General features: G+C 45.4%; 1 protein-coding gene across 1 annotated transcript in view; it reads left to right on the forward strand.

Moving 5' to 3' along the window:
* The first annotated feature begins 1,768 nt into the window (after window positions 1-1,768).
* The window catches only part of LOC125533051, a 38,152-nt gene continuing 26,122 nt past the window's right edge, over window positions 1,769-13,798 (forward strand). Inside the window, exon 1 of the mRNA XM_048696847.1 lies at window positions 1,769-1,822. Within this exon, the coding sequence (XP_048552804.1) occupies window positions 1,769-1,822 (54 nt within the window). The remainder of the gene's footprint in view (window positions 1,823-13,798) is intronic.

Here is a 13,798-nt window from a genome sequence, read left to right on the forward strand (position 1 = left end):
AGAAGATTCAAATATTATTCATAGATAGACTTGATCATAAACCCACAATTCATCGGTCTCAACAAACACACCGCAAAAAGAAGATTACATCGAATAGATCTCCACAAGAGAGGGGGAGAACTTTGTATTGAGATTCAAAGAGAGAAAAGAAGCCATCTAGCTACTAACTATGGACCCGAAGGTCTGAGGTAAACTACTCACACTTCATCGGAGAGGCTAGGATGATGTAGAAGCCCTCCATGATGACGGCCCTCTTCTGGCGAAGCTCCGGAACAGGCCCCAAGATGGGATCTCGTGGATACAGAAAGTTGCGGCGGTGGAATTAGGTTTTTGGCTCCTGTTCTGATCGTTTGGGGGTACGTGTGTATATATAGGAGGACGAAGTACGTCGGTGGAGCACCAAGGGGGCCACAAGGCAGGGGGCACGCCCTAGGGGGGCGCACCCCCCACCCTCGTGACCGCCTCTTTGGAGCAGGGTCCAAGTCTCCTGGATCACGTTTGGTGAGAAAATCACATTCCCGAAGATTTTATTCCGTTTGGACTCCGTTTGATATTCCGTTTCTTCGAAACACTGAAATAGGCAAAAAGACAGCAATTCTGGGCTGGGCCTCCGGTTAATAGGTTAGTCCCAAAAATAATATAAAAGTGGAAAATAAAGCCCAATATAGTCCAAAACAGTAGATAATATAGCATGGAGAAATCAAAAATTATAGATACGTTGGAGACGTATCACCTTCCCAAGAGGGAGCAAGCTTTTGTGGTTTCTGTTGATCCACTCGGAGAACTAAGTCTCCCTCTTGAAATGCTCGACCCCTCACATTTCTGGCATGGAATCGGCATAGATCTTGCTGATAAATGGTTGATCGGATCAAGGCCATCTCTCATTCTTCTTCAAGGAGGTCAACTGCATCTTGTCGCGCTTGTTCTGCTTCTTCCTCTGTAAAAAGCTCGACTCGGGGTGCATTGTGGAGCAAGTCACTTGGAAGTACAGCTTCGGCTCCATAAACCAAGAAAAACGGGGTTCTGCCAGTCGACCGATTGGGAGTCGTCCTCAATCCCATAATACTGATGGAAGTTCATCGACCCAGGCTCCTGCTGCGTGTTTGAGGTCACGCATTAGTCGAGGTTTCAGTCCTTTGAGAATCAATCCATTTGCCCTTTCAGCCTGTCCATTCGACTAGGGGTGAGCGACCGAGGCATAGTCGACTCGAGTACCCTGTGAAGCACAAAAAGTCCTGAACTCATCAGAATCAAAGTTTGATCCGTTGTCAGTGATGATGCTGTGGGGAACACCATATCTGAATGTTATCTCTCTGATGAAGCTAACGGCAGTACTGCCATCAAGGTTCTTGATAGGCTTGGCTTCAATCCATTTGGTGAACTTGTCAACTGCTACAAGCACATGAGTGAATCTACTCCTGCCAGTCCTCAAAGGTCCAACCATATCCAATCCCCAAATAGCAAAAGGCCAGATGAGTGGAATGGTTTTCAGGGCTGACGCAGGCTTGTGAGACATGTTGGAGTAGAACTGACAACCTTCACACTTGTCAACTATTTCTTGTGCCATCTCATTTGCTCGAGGCCAGTAAAATCTCGCTCGGTATGCTTTGGCCACAATGGTCCGAGAGGACGCGTGGTGACCACAGGTCCCCGAGTGGATATCATTGAGGATCACTCGACCTTCTTCAGGTGTTATGCATTTCTGGCAAACTCCAGTCACACTTTCTCTGAACAACTGTCCTCTTATCACGGTGAAGCCCTTAGATCGATGGACGATCTGTCGAGCCTCTTCTTCATCTTCTGGGAGTTCTCTTCTAAGAATGTATGCGATATATGGTACCGTCCAATCGGGGGTGATGACCAAAACTTCCATGATCAAGTCGACCACGGCTGGAATCTCGATTTCAGTCGGATCGGTGGCACTCTTCGGCTGTGGGGGCTCTTTAGTGAAGGGATCTTCTTGAACCGAGGGTGCATGAATATGCTCTAGGAACACATTACTGGGAATGGCTTCTCTCTTGGAGCCTATATTTGCCAGATCATCGACTGCTTAATTTTTCAGTCGGGGGATATGATGGAGCTCTAACCCCTCAAACTTATTTTCCAACTTCCTCACCGTGTTGCAGTAGCCAGTCATGGCTGGGCTTCTGACGTCCCACTCCTTCATCACTTGATTGACTACCAAATCTGAGTCGCCATAGACCATGAGGCGACAGACGCCGAGTGAGATGGACATACGCAACCCATACAAGAGCGATTCATATTCTGCTTCATTATTGGAGGAATCAAAGTGAATTTGAAGGACATATCTGAGCTTGTCTCCTCGGGGGGATACCAGTACCACCCCAGCACCGGAACCATTCAGCATCTTGGAACCATCAAAGAACATGGTCCAGTGCTCCGAGTGAACTTGAGTCGGCAGTTGCTGTTCGATCCACTCGGCGAGGAAATCTGCTATTGCTTGGGACTTGATAGCTTTCTTTGCCTCGAACTTGATATGTAAGGGAAGGAGTTCAATCGCCCACTTTGCCACTCGACCAGTTGCATCTCTGTTGTTCAGAATTTCTGATAATGGAGCGTCGCTGACGACTGTAATGGAGTGGTCGGAGAAGTAGTGTGCAACCTTCTTCGTGGTCATATAAATCCCATAAACAAGCTTCTGATAATGTGGATATCTTTGCTTTGATGGAGTCAAAACTTCAGAGACATAATATACTGGGCGCTAAACTTTGTAAGCTTTTCCTTCTTCTTCCCGCTCGACCGTAAGTACTGTACTGACAACTTGTCCAGTGGCTGCAATGTAAAGCAGTAAAGGCTCTTTGCTGATTGGGGCAACAAGCACCGGCTGGGTGGAAAGCAGGGCTTTAAGCTCTGCAAATGCTGCATCATCTTCAGGAGTCCACTCGAACTTATCTGACTTCTTCATTAGTCGGTAAAGAGGCAGTGCCTTTTCACCGAGGCGAGAAATGAATCGACTTAGAGCGGCCAAACAACCAGTAAGCTTCTGGACATCATGCACACGCACAGGGCATTTCATCCGGAGTATGGCACCTACTTTCTCTAGGTTAGCGTCGATCCCTCGTTCGGAAATGAGAAAACCGAGTAATTTTCCACCTGGAACTCCGAACATGCACTTTGATGGATTAAGCTTGATATCACACCTTCTGAGGTTGGCAAAAGTTTCAGCAAGGTCAGCCAGTAGGTCGGAACCTTTACATGACTTGACTACAATGTCATCCATGTATGCTTCCACATTCCGACTGATATGAGTGAGTAAACACTTCTGAATCATCCACATGAATGTGGCTCCAGCGCTCTTCAAGCCGAATGGCATAGTGACATAACAGAAGCACCCAAATGGGGTGATGAAAGCTGTTTTTATCTCATCGGGTCCATACAGATGGATCATATGATACCCGGAATAAGCATCCAAAAAGGACAAACGCTCACACCCCGCAGTCGAGTCGACTATTTGGTCGATGCGAGGGAGAGGAAAATGATCTTTCGGGCAGGCCCGATTGATATGCTTGAAGTCAATGCACATGGGAAGTGAATCATCCTTCTTAGGGACCATGACAACATTGGTGAGCCACTCGGAGTGGTAAATCTCTCAGATGAACTCAGCTGCCAGGAGCCGAGCCACTTCTTCGCCAATTGCTTTTCTCTTGTGGACGGCAGACCGTCGAAGATGGTCCTTGACTGCTTTTACTTTCGGGTCGACTCGCAAACGATGCTCAGCCAGTCCCCTGGGTACACCTGGCATGTCAGAGGGTTTCCATGCAAAGATGTCCCAGTTCTCACGGAGGAACTTGATGAGCGCTTCTTCCTATTTGTTGTCAAGTGTTGACGAGATATGGGTCGGAGCAGCATTGGGATCAGTCGGGTGGATATGAATCGGCTTCATTTCCCCTGACGACTGAAATGCGGACTTTGAGGTAGGCTTCTTGGCTCGCAGTAAATCACTCGGATCTGTATTTTTCTGGTACTCTTCTAGTTCCACTACTGCCATCTGTGCATCGGCAATTTTTGAGCCCTTCTGGAAGCACTCTTCTGCTTTCTGTCGATTGCCAGTGACAGTGATTACTCCTTTGGGACCAGACATCTTCAATTTGAGATACACGTAACATGGTCGAGTCATAAAACGTGCATAAGCGGATCTCCCCAGGATGGCATGCTAAGCACTCTTGAAATCCACTACCTCAAACATCAACTTTTCCTTGCGGTAATTCTTGGAATCACCGAAAACCACATCAAGTGTGATCTGGCCGAGTGACTGAGCTTTCTTGCCAGGTATAACACCGTGGAAACTCATGTTGCTTTCACTCAGCTTGGACATCGGAATACCCATTCCCTCCAAGGTTTCAGCATAAAGAATATTCAAGCCGATGCCACCATCCATCAGCACTTTAGTCAGTCAGGTGCCTTCGACTACTGGGTCGACCACCAGTGCTTGCCTTCCAGGGGTGGCTATATGTGCTGGGTGGTCTGACTGGTCGAATGTGATGGAAGTCTGGGACCACTTCAGATAACTGGGTGTTGCCGGAGCAACCATGTTCACCTCCCTGTTAATAACCTTCAATCGACTTTTGCTTTCAACATCAGCAAAAATCATCAGCGTAGTTTGACATTGGGAAAGCCGTCATCATCTTCTTCCCTATCCTCACCTCCGTCCGACTTCTTTTCCTTTTCCTGGGGTTGTTTCTCTCGGAACTGCTGAATCAGGAAACGACACCGTCGAGTGGTGTGTTTAGGGTAAATGATGTTCCCCTCTTCATCTTTCTTGGTATGAATATGGCACGGTAAATCCAACACATCATTCCCATCTTTATCCTTAACTTTCTTGGGATTCTAGGACCCTTTGGGTTTTCCCTTGAACTTTCCTTGGGCAACAGCTAAAGCTTCATCAGGAGCAGCTGGTTTAGCTTTTCGCTTCTGTTTCCAACTGGAATTCCCTCCTCCGGTTTCTTGGGCGACTGTTTTGTGTTTGCCACTCCGGAGTTGGTCTTCCTCTTCACCATTGGCATATTTGGTGGCGATCTCCATCATCCGAGTCAGAGTCATATCTCCTATCCGACCGAATTTTAGGTTCAATTCCCGATACTTAACGCCTTCCTTGAAGGCACAAATTGCTTGCTGATCTGACACATTCTCCACTGTATGGTGCAACATGATCCATCTCTGGATATAGTCCCTCAAAGTTTCATTCGGTTTTTGGACACAACACTGCTTTTCTGTCAACCCTGCCGGCCTTTTGCAAGTGCCTTCAAAAGGTCCTAACAAACACTCGATCAAGTTCTTCCCAACTGTATATGCTGCCAGGAGCCAATTTGTAAGTGCATCTAGTGCCACCCCTAGTTGGTTTTGGAGTATTGACGACAAACCTAGTTGAGGGACTAATGTGTTTGTGAGAATTGCAGGATAACACAGGTAGAAGTCCCTCATTGATTCGGTTTTACTACCAGAGATGACCCCTAAAAATGTATGAAGACATTGAAGCCAAAGGTGGTATATGAAGATATTCACATTGAAGACTATGACAAAAGAAGACACGTTATGAAGCCTATGGAGCTCGAAGACTTAGATCTTTCATAGTTCTTTTTCTTTTGTGTTGAGTCATAGGAACCACCGTACTGTTAAGTGGGGTCCAGGAGAACCAGTCAGAATGACTGAAGTGATGCCTAAACCAAAAACCTATGTCTTCGAGTGAAGACAATGAGAGCGAATCTTGTCCAGAGCCGGACAAGTCAGCTTTGCTTGTAGCCCAAGTAAATTTGCCATGAGAGTTTGAAATCTGACCGTTGAGACACGTGTCAGTTCCTTAGTGACCCAGGGTCATTTCGGACAAATCAGGTCGGGTTGCCAAGTGGCTATAAATAGCCCACCCCCTACAACCATAAACGGTTGGCTGCTCAGATTTCAGTGCACGGCTTTTGTCGTTTGAGAGCAACCCACCTCGAAGCCTTTGAGAGAAAATTCCTAGCGAGGAGAAAAGCCCTAACCACCCAGAGCCAGAGAACATTGGGCATCACTTAAGTCTTCTTGTCTGTGTGATCTGAAGACTTATTGCACTTGAGGACTGTGAATCCTCCAGACGGTTAGGCGTCGCATTCAGAGCATCCAAGAAACATTGTGGATTGCCATTGAACGAAGTCTGTGAAGGTTTGGGAGTCTACCTTGAAGACTTACTAGAGTGATTGGGCGAGGACTATGTGACCTTAGCTCAAGGAGAATACGGTGAGGACTTGGTGTCCTGAGCTGCGTGTTCAGGACTGGGTGTCCGGGACTGTGTGTCCTAAGGTTTAAATACCTAGCCGCTCCAACCAGACGTACAGTTGTCACAGCAACTAGAACTGGTCCAACACATCATTGTCTTCAACGAGTCACCGGTTTCATCTTCACTTCCTTTTTCTTATTGTTACTCATTGTGAAGCCATTGCATGCTTGCTCCTATCTTTTGTCTTCACAACGTGAATGTATGATCTGTTTGGCTTCATAACTTCTTCCTACCTGATCCTTATTACACTGCAGCTGTTTGTCTTTGTGCTTTCACTCTATTGAATACTTGACCATGGCTTGCCTAGTGTAATCTAACTTCCGCTGCATAGTAATAGGCAAAATCTTCGCTGTTTGTCTTCATAACTCCCACGTTTTGAAGACTTTCATAAAAATCGCCTATTCACCCCCCTCTAGTCGATATAATGCACTTTCAATTGGTATCAGAGCGAGGTGCTCCCTTGTTCTGTGTGATTCGGTTTAACCACCTGGAGTTTTAGCTATGTCGACTGCAGGGATAATCAAAGTCTCCGCTGCGTGCCCCGTCTTCGATGGAACTGAATATCCCTACTGGAAGAATAAGATGCGCATGCATCTTGAAGCCATTGATGTCGACCTATGGTATGTCGTCGAGAACGGCGTTCCCAAGGCTGGAGAAGGTGTCACTGCTGCTGATGTCAAGAAGTTCACTCAACTGGACTCTACTGCCAAAAATATCATCTGTGGTCATCTGACAAAAGGACAATATGGTCGTGTGAGTGCCTTGAAGACATCCAAGCTGGTCTGGGACTGGCTCTCCAAGGTCAATGAAGGCATCTCAACCCAGAGAGATCAGAGAATCAGTGTTCTTCGCAACCTCCTCAACCGCTTCAAGCGAAATGACAATGAGAATGTCCAGCACACATTTGACCGGCTCACTGACATCACAAATGAACTTCAAGCCCTCGGCGCCACTGAGATCACCAAACATGAAATCGTCAAGACGCTGCTGAGATCACTTGATAGTTCGTTTGACATCCTAGCCCTGATGATTCAAGAACGTCCTGATTTCAAGACACTCGATCCGTCCGACATACTTGAGAGGCTCAACACACATGAGTTCCAGCTTTCTAAGAAAAGAGATATCTACGGTCCAAACTATGGGCGAACTCGTGCCTTGAAGGCAAAAGCTGTTTCCTCATCTGAAGAAGAATCTGACAGCAGTTCTGATGATCCTGAAGACATTGGAAGGGAACTTGCAATGCTAGTGAAGAAGTTCCAAAAATTCACCAAGAAGAAAGGCTTCAGAAAATCTTCACGATCAAGCTCAAGGAATGATGAAGCTTCTGCTCATGACTACAAGAAGAAAACATGTCACAAGTGCAAGAAAACTGGACACTTCATCTCTGAGTGTCCACAGTGGGACAATGAGAACAGAAGGAAGAAGAAGAGCAAGGAATATGATTCTGACGACAAGAAGAAGAAGAAGAAATACTCAAAGTCTTCTTCCAAGTCTTCCTCAAAGTCTTCATCACACAAGAAGAGCTCATCTGGCAAGGCACGTGCGTTTGTTGGCAAGGAAATGGATTCAGAGGAGGAGTCCGCTTCTGAGGAGGCAGAGGTGGAATCTGAGGAGGAGTCTGATTCTGGCATTACTCTGGCTACAGCATACGTCGCCAAGTCCATCTTCAACACTGAAGACAATGACTTCATCACCGACACTGATGCAAATGACAAGAACGACTCCACTCCTACCTACTGCTTCATGGCACGCGGTGCCAAGGTAAACACACGCACTACTCGCTATCAAACATCTAGTGACGATGACTCTGACTGTGATTCAAAACCCAGCTACAAAACACTTGCTAAAATTGTAACTGAACAACAGAAAGCTATGGAACATATTCAAAAACTGTTAGACAGAAGCGATGATCTGTTGGGTGCTGAAATGACTTGATTTGAATCCTTAATTGAAGACATAAAAAATCTTCACGTTAAGTATCAGGAACTTGAAGATCGTCTTGATACTCTCTCAACAACTCATGAAAAGCTTTCCTATGATTATCTTCAAAGGAAGCAAGAACTTGAGAAATTGAGAGCGGCTCATGAAGATCTTCAAAAGGAAAACGAATCACTTCGCGCCGAACAGATCAGTTCCGCTCAGGAAGGATTTGAACCACCATGTCTTAAATGCATTGAGTGTGATAATGCTACTTCTGTTGCTGAATGTTCCACTGCTACTGCTGTTGCAATATCTTCAACTGTTGATGTGGTAACTAACCCCTCTGCTGAGGATACCACTGCTATTGCTGATGAGAATGCTAGGTTGAAAACATTGCTTGAAATGGGGATGTACAAAAGTCTTAAAGGACATCAGACATTATGTGATGTCCTCAAGAAGCAGATTCTGAACCGAAACCCTAGGAAAGAGGGTGTTGGGTTCGTAAGGAAAATAAATGCAGATGGCTCTTACTGGAAACCTGAGCAGTACCCCAAAACCACATGGGTTGCTGCAAAGGAACCTTCAGCAGATCCATCCAATTTATCTGGCTTCACATGTGCTAACCCCATTATTATTGATGAATCCTTTGATGCAAACTATAAACTGTTTAAGAATCAGAATGGTGAAGTGTTTGCCAGGTACATTGGTACTAACTGCAGGAATGGACCGCCTATGAAGAAGATCTGGGTTCCGAAAAAGTGTCTGGAAAATCTTCCTGTGAATGTCCTCATGACACCTCACTTGAAGAAGACAAACCTCAGACCAAAGGCTTCATACGGTCCAAAGGCTTCATACAAACAGAGGACTCACCTGAGTCACACTAACGCAAATGTTTTGCAGGGAAACCATACTCAGGCATATGAATATGAGAGCGGTTCATCGAACCATCATGTTCATATGACCAAAAATTATTCTGCTTATTCCTATGAGTATTATTGTCCACCTGCAAGACTGTTTGCTAAGGCTTCAAAGCCAAAATTCTCAGATGCTGCACTTAGACTTATTGCTTCTAAGCCACCCTTGAAGATGTGGGTGGTTAAGAAAGCTTAACTCTCTTTTGCAGGGAAAGGTCTCCAGCAGAAAAACAAAATCTTCTGACGCTATTGCTGGGGACCTTAAAAATCTTGTAGGGCGCAAGATAAAATGCCCGAATGGCATCATTATGTACTTCGTTCCTGAATCGCATGCTACTCTCCCTATTAGTCCTAATCTGGATCTAAGTTTTCATAACCCACTAGTTCGTCAAATGTTTTTGCTTCACAATTCTCTTCGTGAAGCCTATCCCCCTAACTGCACTGTAGGGTATGACACCAGTGTCTTCAAAGTCTTCAGAATGGATTATTGACAGTGGGTGTACAAATCACATGACTGGCAAAAGAAGCCTTCTTATGGACTCAACCTTACGTCCATCTGACAAGAGCCACATCACATTTGCTGACACTGGTAAAAGTAAGGTATTGGGTCTAGGTAGAGTTGCAATCTCAAAGGATCAACACATGGATAAAGTCATGCTTGTTGAATCCCTTGGCTTCAACTTAATGTCTGTCTCAATGCTTTGCGATTTGAACATGATCGTAATGTTTGGAAAATATCGTTTCCTAGTACTAATGGAATCTGACAAGTCTCTAGTGTTTGAAGGGTATCGAAAAGATGATCTGTACGTGGTAGATTTCTCAGCAGGGCCACAACTTGCAATATGTCTTCTTGCAAAAGCTTCAGAATGCTGGCTTTGGCATCGGAGGCTTGGGCATGCTGGCATGAGGAACCTCCACACCCTTGCGAAGAAGAAGCATGTCATAGGCATCAAGGGCGTCAAGTTCAATAAAGATCACTTATGCGGTGCCTGTGAAGTAGGGAAGATGACAAGGGCAAAACATCCTTCGAAGACAATCATGACTACTACTCAACCCTTCGAACTGCTCCACATGGATCTTTTCGGCCCCACTCACTACTCAACTTTTACTACTACTGCTTGCCTCTATGGCTTCGTCATTGTTGATGATTACTCTAGATATACTTGGGTGCACATAATCCTTTACAAGACTGAAGTGCAGGATGTCTTCAGACGCTTCGCCAATCGTGCTATGAACAATTTTGGCGCCAAGATAAAACACATCAGAAGTGACAATGGCACTGAATTCAAGAACACTGGCCTTGATACATATCTTGATACCTTGGGCATCACACATGAATTCTCAGCCCCGTACACGCCACAGCAGAATGGCGTCGTCGAACGCAAGAACAGAACACTCATTGAGATGGCCTGAACGATGCTTGATGAATACAAGACTCCAAGAAAATTCTGGCCTGAAGCCATTGATACTGCATGACATACAATCAATCATGTTTATCTTCACAAGCTTCTGAACAAGACATCTTATGAGCTCCTTACTGGCAAGAAGCCAAATGTCAGTTACTTCAGAGTATTTGGCACCAGGTGCTGGATCAAGGATCCACATCACACTTCAAAATTTGCACCAAAAGCACATGAGGGTTTTATGCTTGGATATGTAAGGATTCGCACTCCTACAGAGTCTTCAATCTCTTTCATTATAAAGTGGTTAAAATAGTGGATGTGCGGTTTGATGAGACTAACAGTTCACAAAGAGAGCACCTCCCAAATATGCTAGATGAAGTTCCATCCAGCGAATCAATCAAGCTTATGGGAACCGGAGAAATCATACCCTCTGAAGCTCAACCTGAAGAGGAACTTATCATCTCCGCACCTGATCAACCTGAAGACAATGCTCAGCCTGAAGACAATCCCACTAAACAATGACAATGATCAGCAAGAGCAAAACCTTCGCCCTGTACATCCTCGTGTTGCCAATGAAGTGCAGATTGAGAGAATAATTGATAGCATCAATGCACGGTCCGCTCACTCGTTCAAGGGCAACTCAGCTAGCAAATTTCTGTGGGCACTTCGCATTCGTCTCAATAACAGAACCCAAGAAAGTTGAAGAAGCCTTCATGGAACCTGAATGGATTCAAGCTATGCAAGAAGAGCTTCAACAGTTTGAGCTGAATAATGTATGGGAACTGGTTAAGCGTCCTGATCCTCGAAGCAATAATAGGCACCAAATGGATATACCGCAACAAGCAAGATGAGCATGGTCAAGTTGTCAGAAACAAAGCTCGTCTCGTTGCTCAAGGATATACTCAAGTGGAAGGCATTGACTTCGATGAAACATTTGCTCCTGTGCTAGACTTGAAGCATACGCATACTGCTGGCCTATGCAAATCATCATAACATACTTCTATATCAAATGGATGTGAAGAGTGCCTTTCTCAATGGCAAGATTGAAGAAGAAGTGTATGTTGCACAACCGCCTGGCTTTGAAGATCCAAAACATCCTGACATGGTATACAAGCTCAACAAGGCACTGTATGGCCTCAAACAAGCCCCTCGGGCCTGGTATGACACACTCAAATACTTCCTGAAGAGCAAAGGCTTCATACCTGGTTCCCTAGACCCCACTCTCTTCACGAAGACATATGATGGTGAACTATTTGTGTGCCAAATATATGTGGATGACATTATCTTCGGCTGCACCAATCAGAAGTACAGTGAAGAGTTTGGATATATGATGCAAGAGCAATATCAGATGTCCATGATGGGAGAGCTGAAGTTCTTCCTCGGTCTCCAAATACGACAGCAACGCAACGGCATCTTCATATCTCAAGAGAAGTATCTCAAAGATTGTCTGAAGAAGTTCGGTATGCAAGACTGCAAAGGCTTCACGACGCCAATGCCAGCCAAGCATCATCTGGGTCCTGACGACAATGGTAAAGAGTTCGATCAAAAGGTATACCGCTCCATGATTGGTTCTTTACTTTATCTATGTGCATCTAGGCCAGATGATTATGCTTAGTGTTTGCATGTGTGCTCGATTCCAAGCGGCACCAAAGGAATCGCATCACTTAGCTGTGAAGCGAATTCTTCGATATTTGGCTCACACCCCAACACTAGGATTATGGTATCCAAAGGGCTCAGAGTTTGATCTAGTTGGATTCTCGGATGCTGATTATGCTGGTGACAAGGTGGATCGCAAGTCTACATCAGGCACATGTCACTTTCTGGGACGATCACTTGTATGTTGGTCTTCAAAGAAGCAGAACTGTGTATCTCTCTCCACTGCTGAATCTGAATACATTGCTGCTGGATCTTGCTGCGCTCAGCTTCTATGGATGAAGCAAACACTCAAAGGACTATGGCATTCATCTGAAGCAAGTGCCACTCTACTGCGAGAACGAAAGCGCCATCAAGATTGCCAACAACCCAGTTCAGCACTCGAAGACAAAGCACATTGAAATTCGTCATCACTTTCTCAGAGATCATGTTGTGAAGGAAGATATTGATATCATACACGTCAACACTGAAGAGCAATTGGCAGATATCTTCACCAAGCCCTTGGATGAGAAGATTTTGCAAGTTACGGTGTGAGCTAAATATCTTGGAATCCTCAAATGTCCTGTGATCAGGCACACATCCTAACACTTATGTTGATGACTTAGATGTGCAACACACGAAGTAAAGTATATCTTCAATCAATGAAGACATACATTCTAAGTGTGAATACATTAATGTGGAATTTGACTTCGGAGCGCCACGATAATTGTGCGCCGTGTCTGGGTCTAATACTTCCTATACGGTGGGTAACGCCACCACCAAACGTTCTATTTTGAAGTGTTTCACTCATGGCGTTACCTTGCAATATCTTCACATTTGGTTTGGCTTCGAACTCAACATGTCTTCATGATTATCTTCACTACGTTGATTATATAGATATATACATACTAGTGTTCTGTCCTCTACAGCATTCACTTATAGCTATGTCTTCTTGGTTGAATCTTTTGAACTAAGTGAATGTGATCGGACCCTAATCTCTCTATGCTTTCTATCTCAAATTCTATCTCTCCAAGTCATATGCATTCTATTGAAACTGTCGAATGTCTTCACTGCGTCCTTGTCAGCAGAAGATATAGAGACAACCATAAAGTCCGTTTTCAATGCTCATTCCTCCACATAAAATCCGGAGAAGCAGGAACGACCGCCCGACAATCCAGGCGTGCGTGGGACGTGGAACAAACCCCAAACTTCCGCAAACAGGCCACGCGTTCCTCAGATGCGAATCGCCAGGGGCACCTGTGTAATAGCACAGTGCCGCCCCTGTGCCTATAAATTCACACTTACCGCGGTCATTATCTCCTTCTTCCACCCTCGCACGAACCCTAGCGCCACCGCTAGCTCTCGACGACGCCGGCGACGAAGCGCTTCGCTGCCGCAACCTCTCCGACGCCGTCCTCACGCCGCGGACATCGTTCTCCGTCGCCGTAGGTGTCTTCCGTCGCCAAGTTAGGGCACGGAGGATTGAACTGCTCGGCATCATCTCCCACTCCGTTCTAGCAGTTCCAAGTGTGGTAAATAAAACTTCTTTTTACAGCCCCTTTTGATCTCATGGTTCTGTCACTTTCTACCATAAGAAGTTTCTCTTCACACAAGTTAGATCTCTCAATCTGCATCTCATAACATGCCTAGTATAT

The sequence above is a fragment of the Triticum urartu genome, chromosome 1, assembly GCF_003073215.2.
Source record: "Triticum urartu cultivar G1812 chromosome 1, Tu2.1, whole genome shotgun sequence".
Lineage (NCBI taxonomy): Eukaryota > Viridiplantae > Streptophyta > Magnoliopsida > Poales > Poaceae > Triticum > Triticum urartu.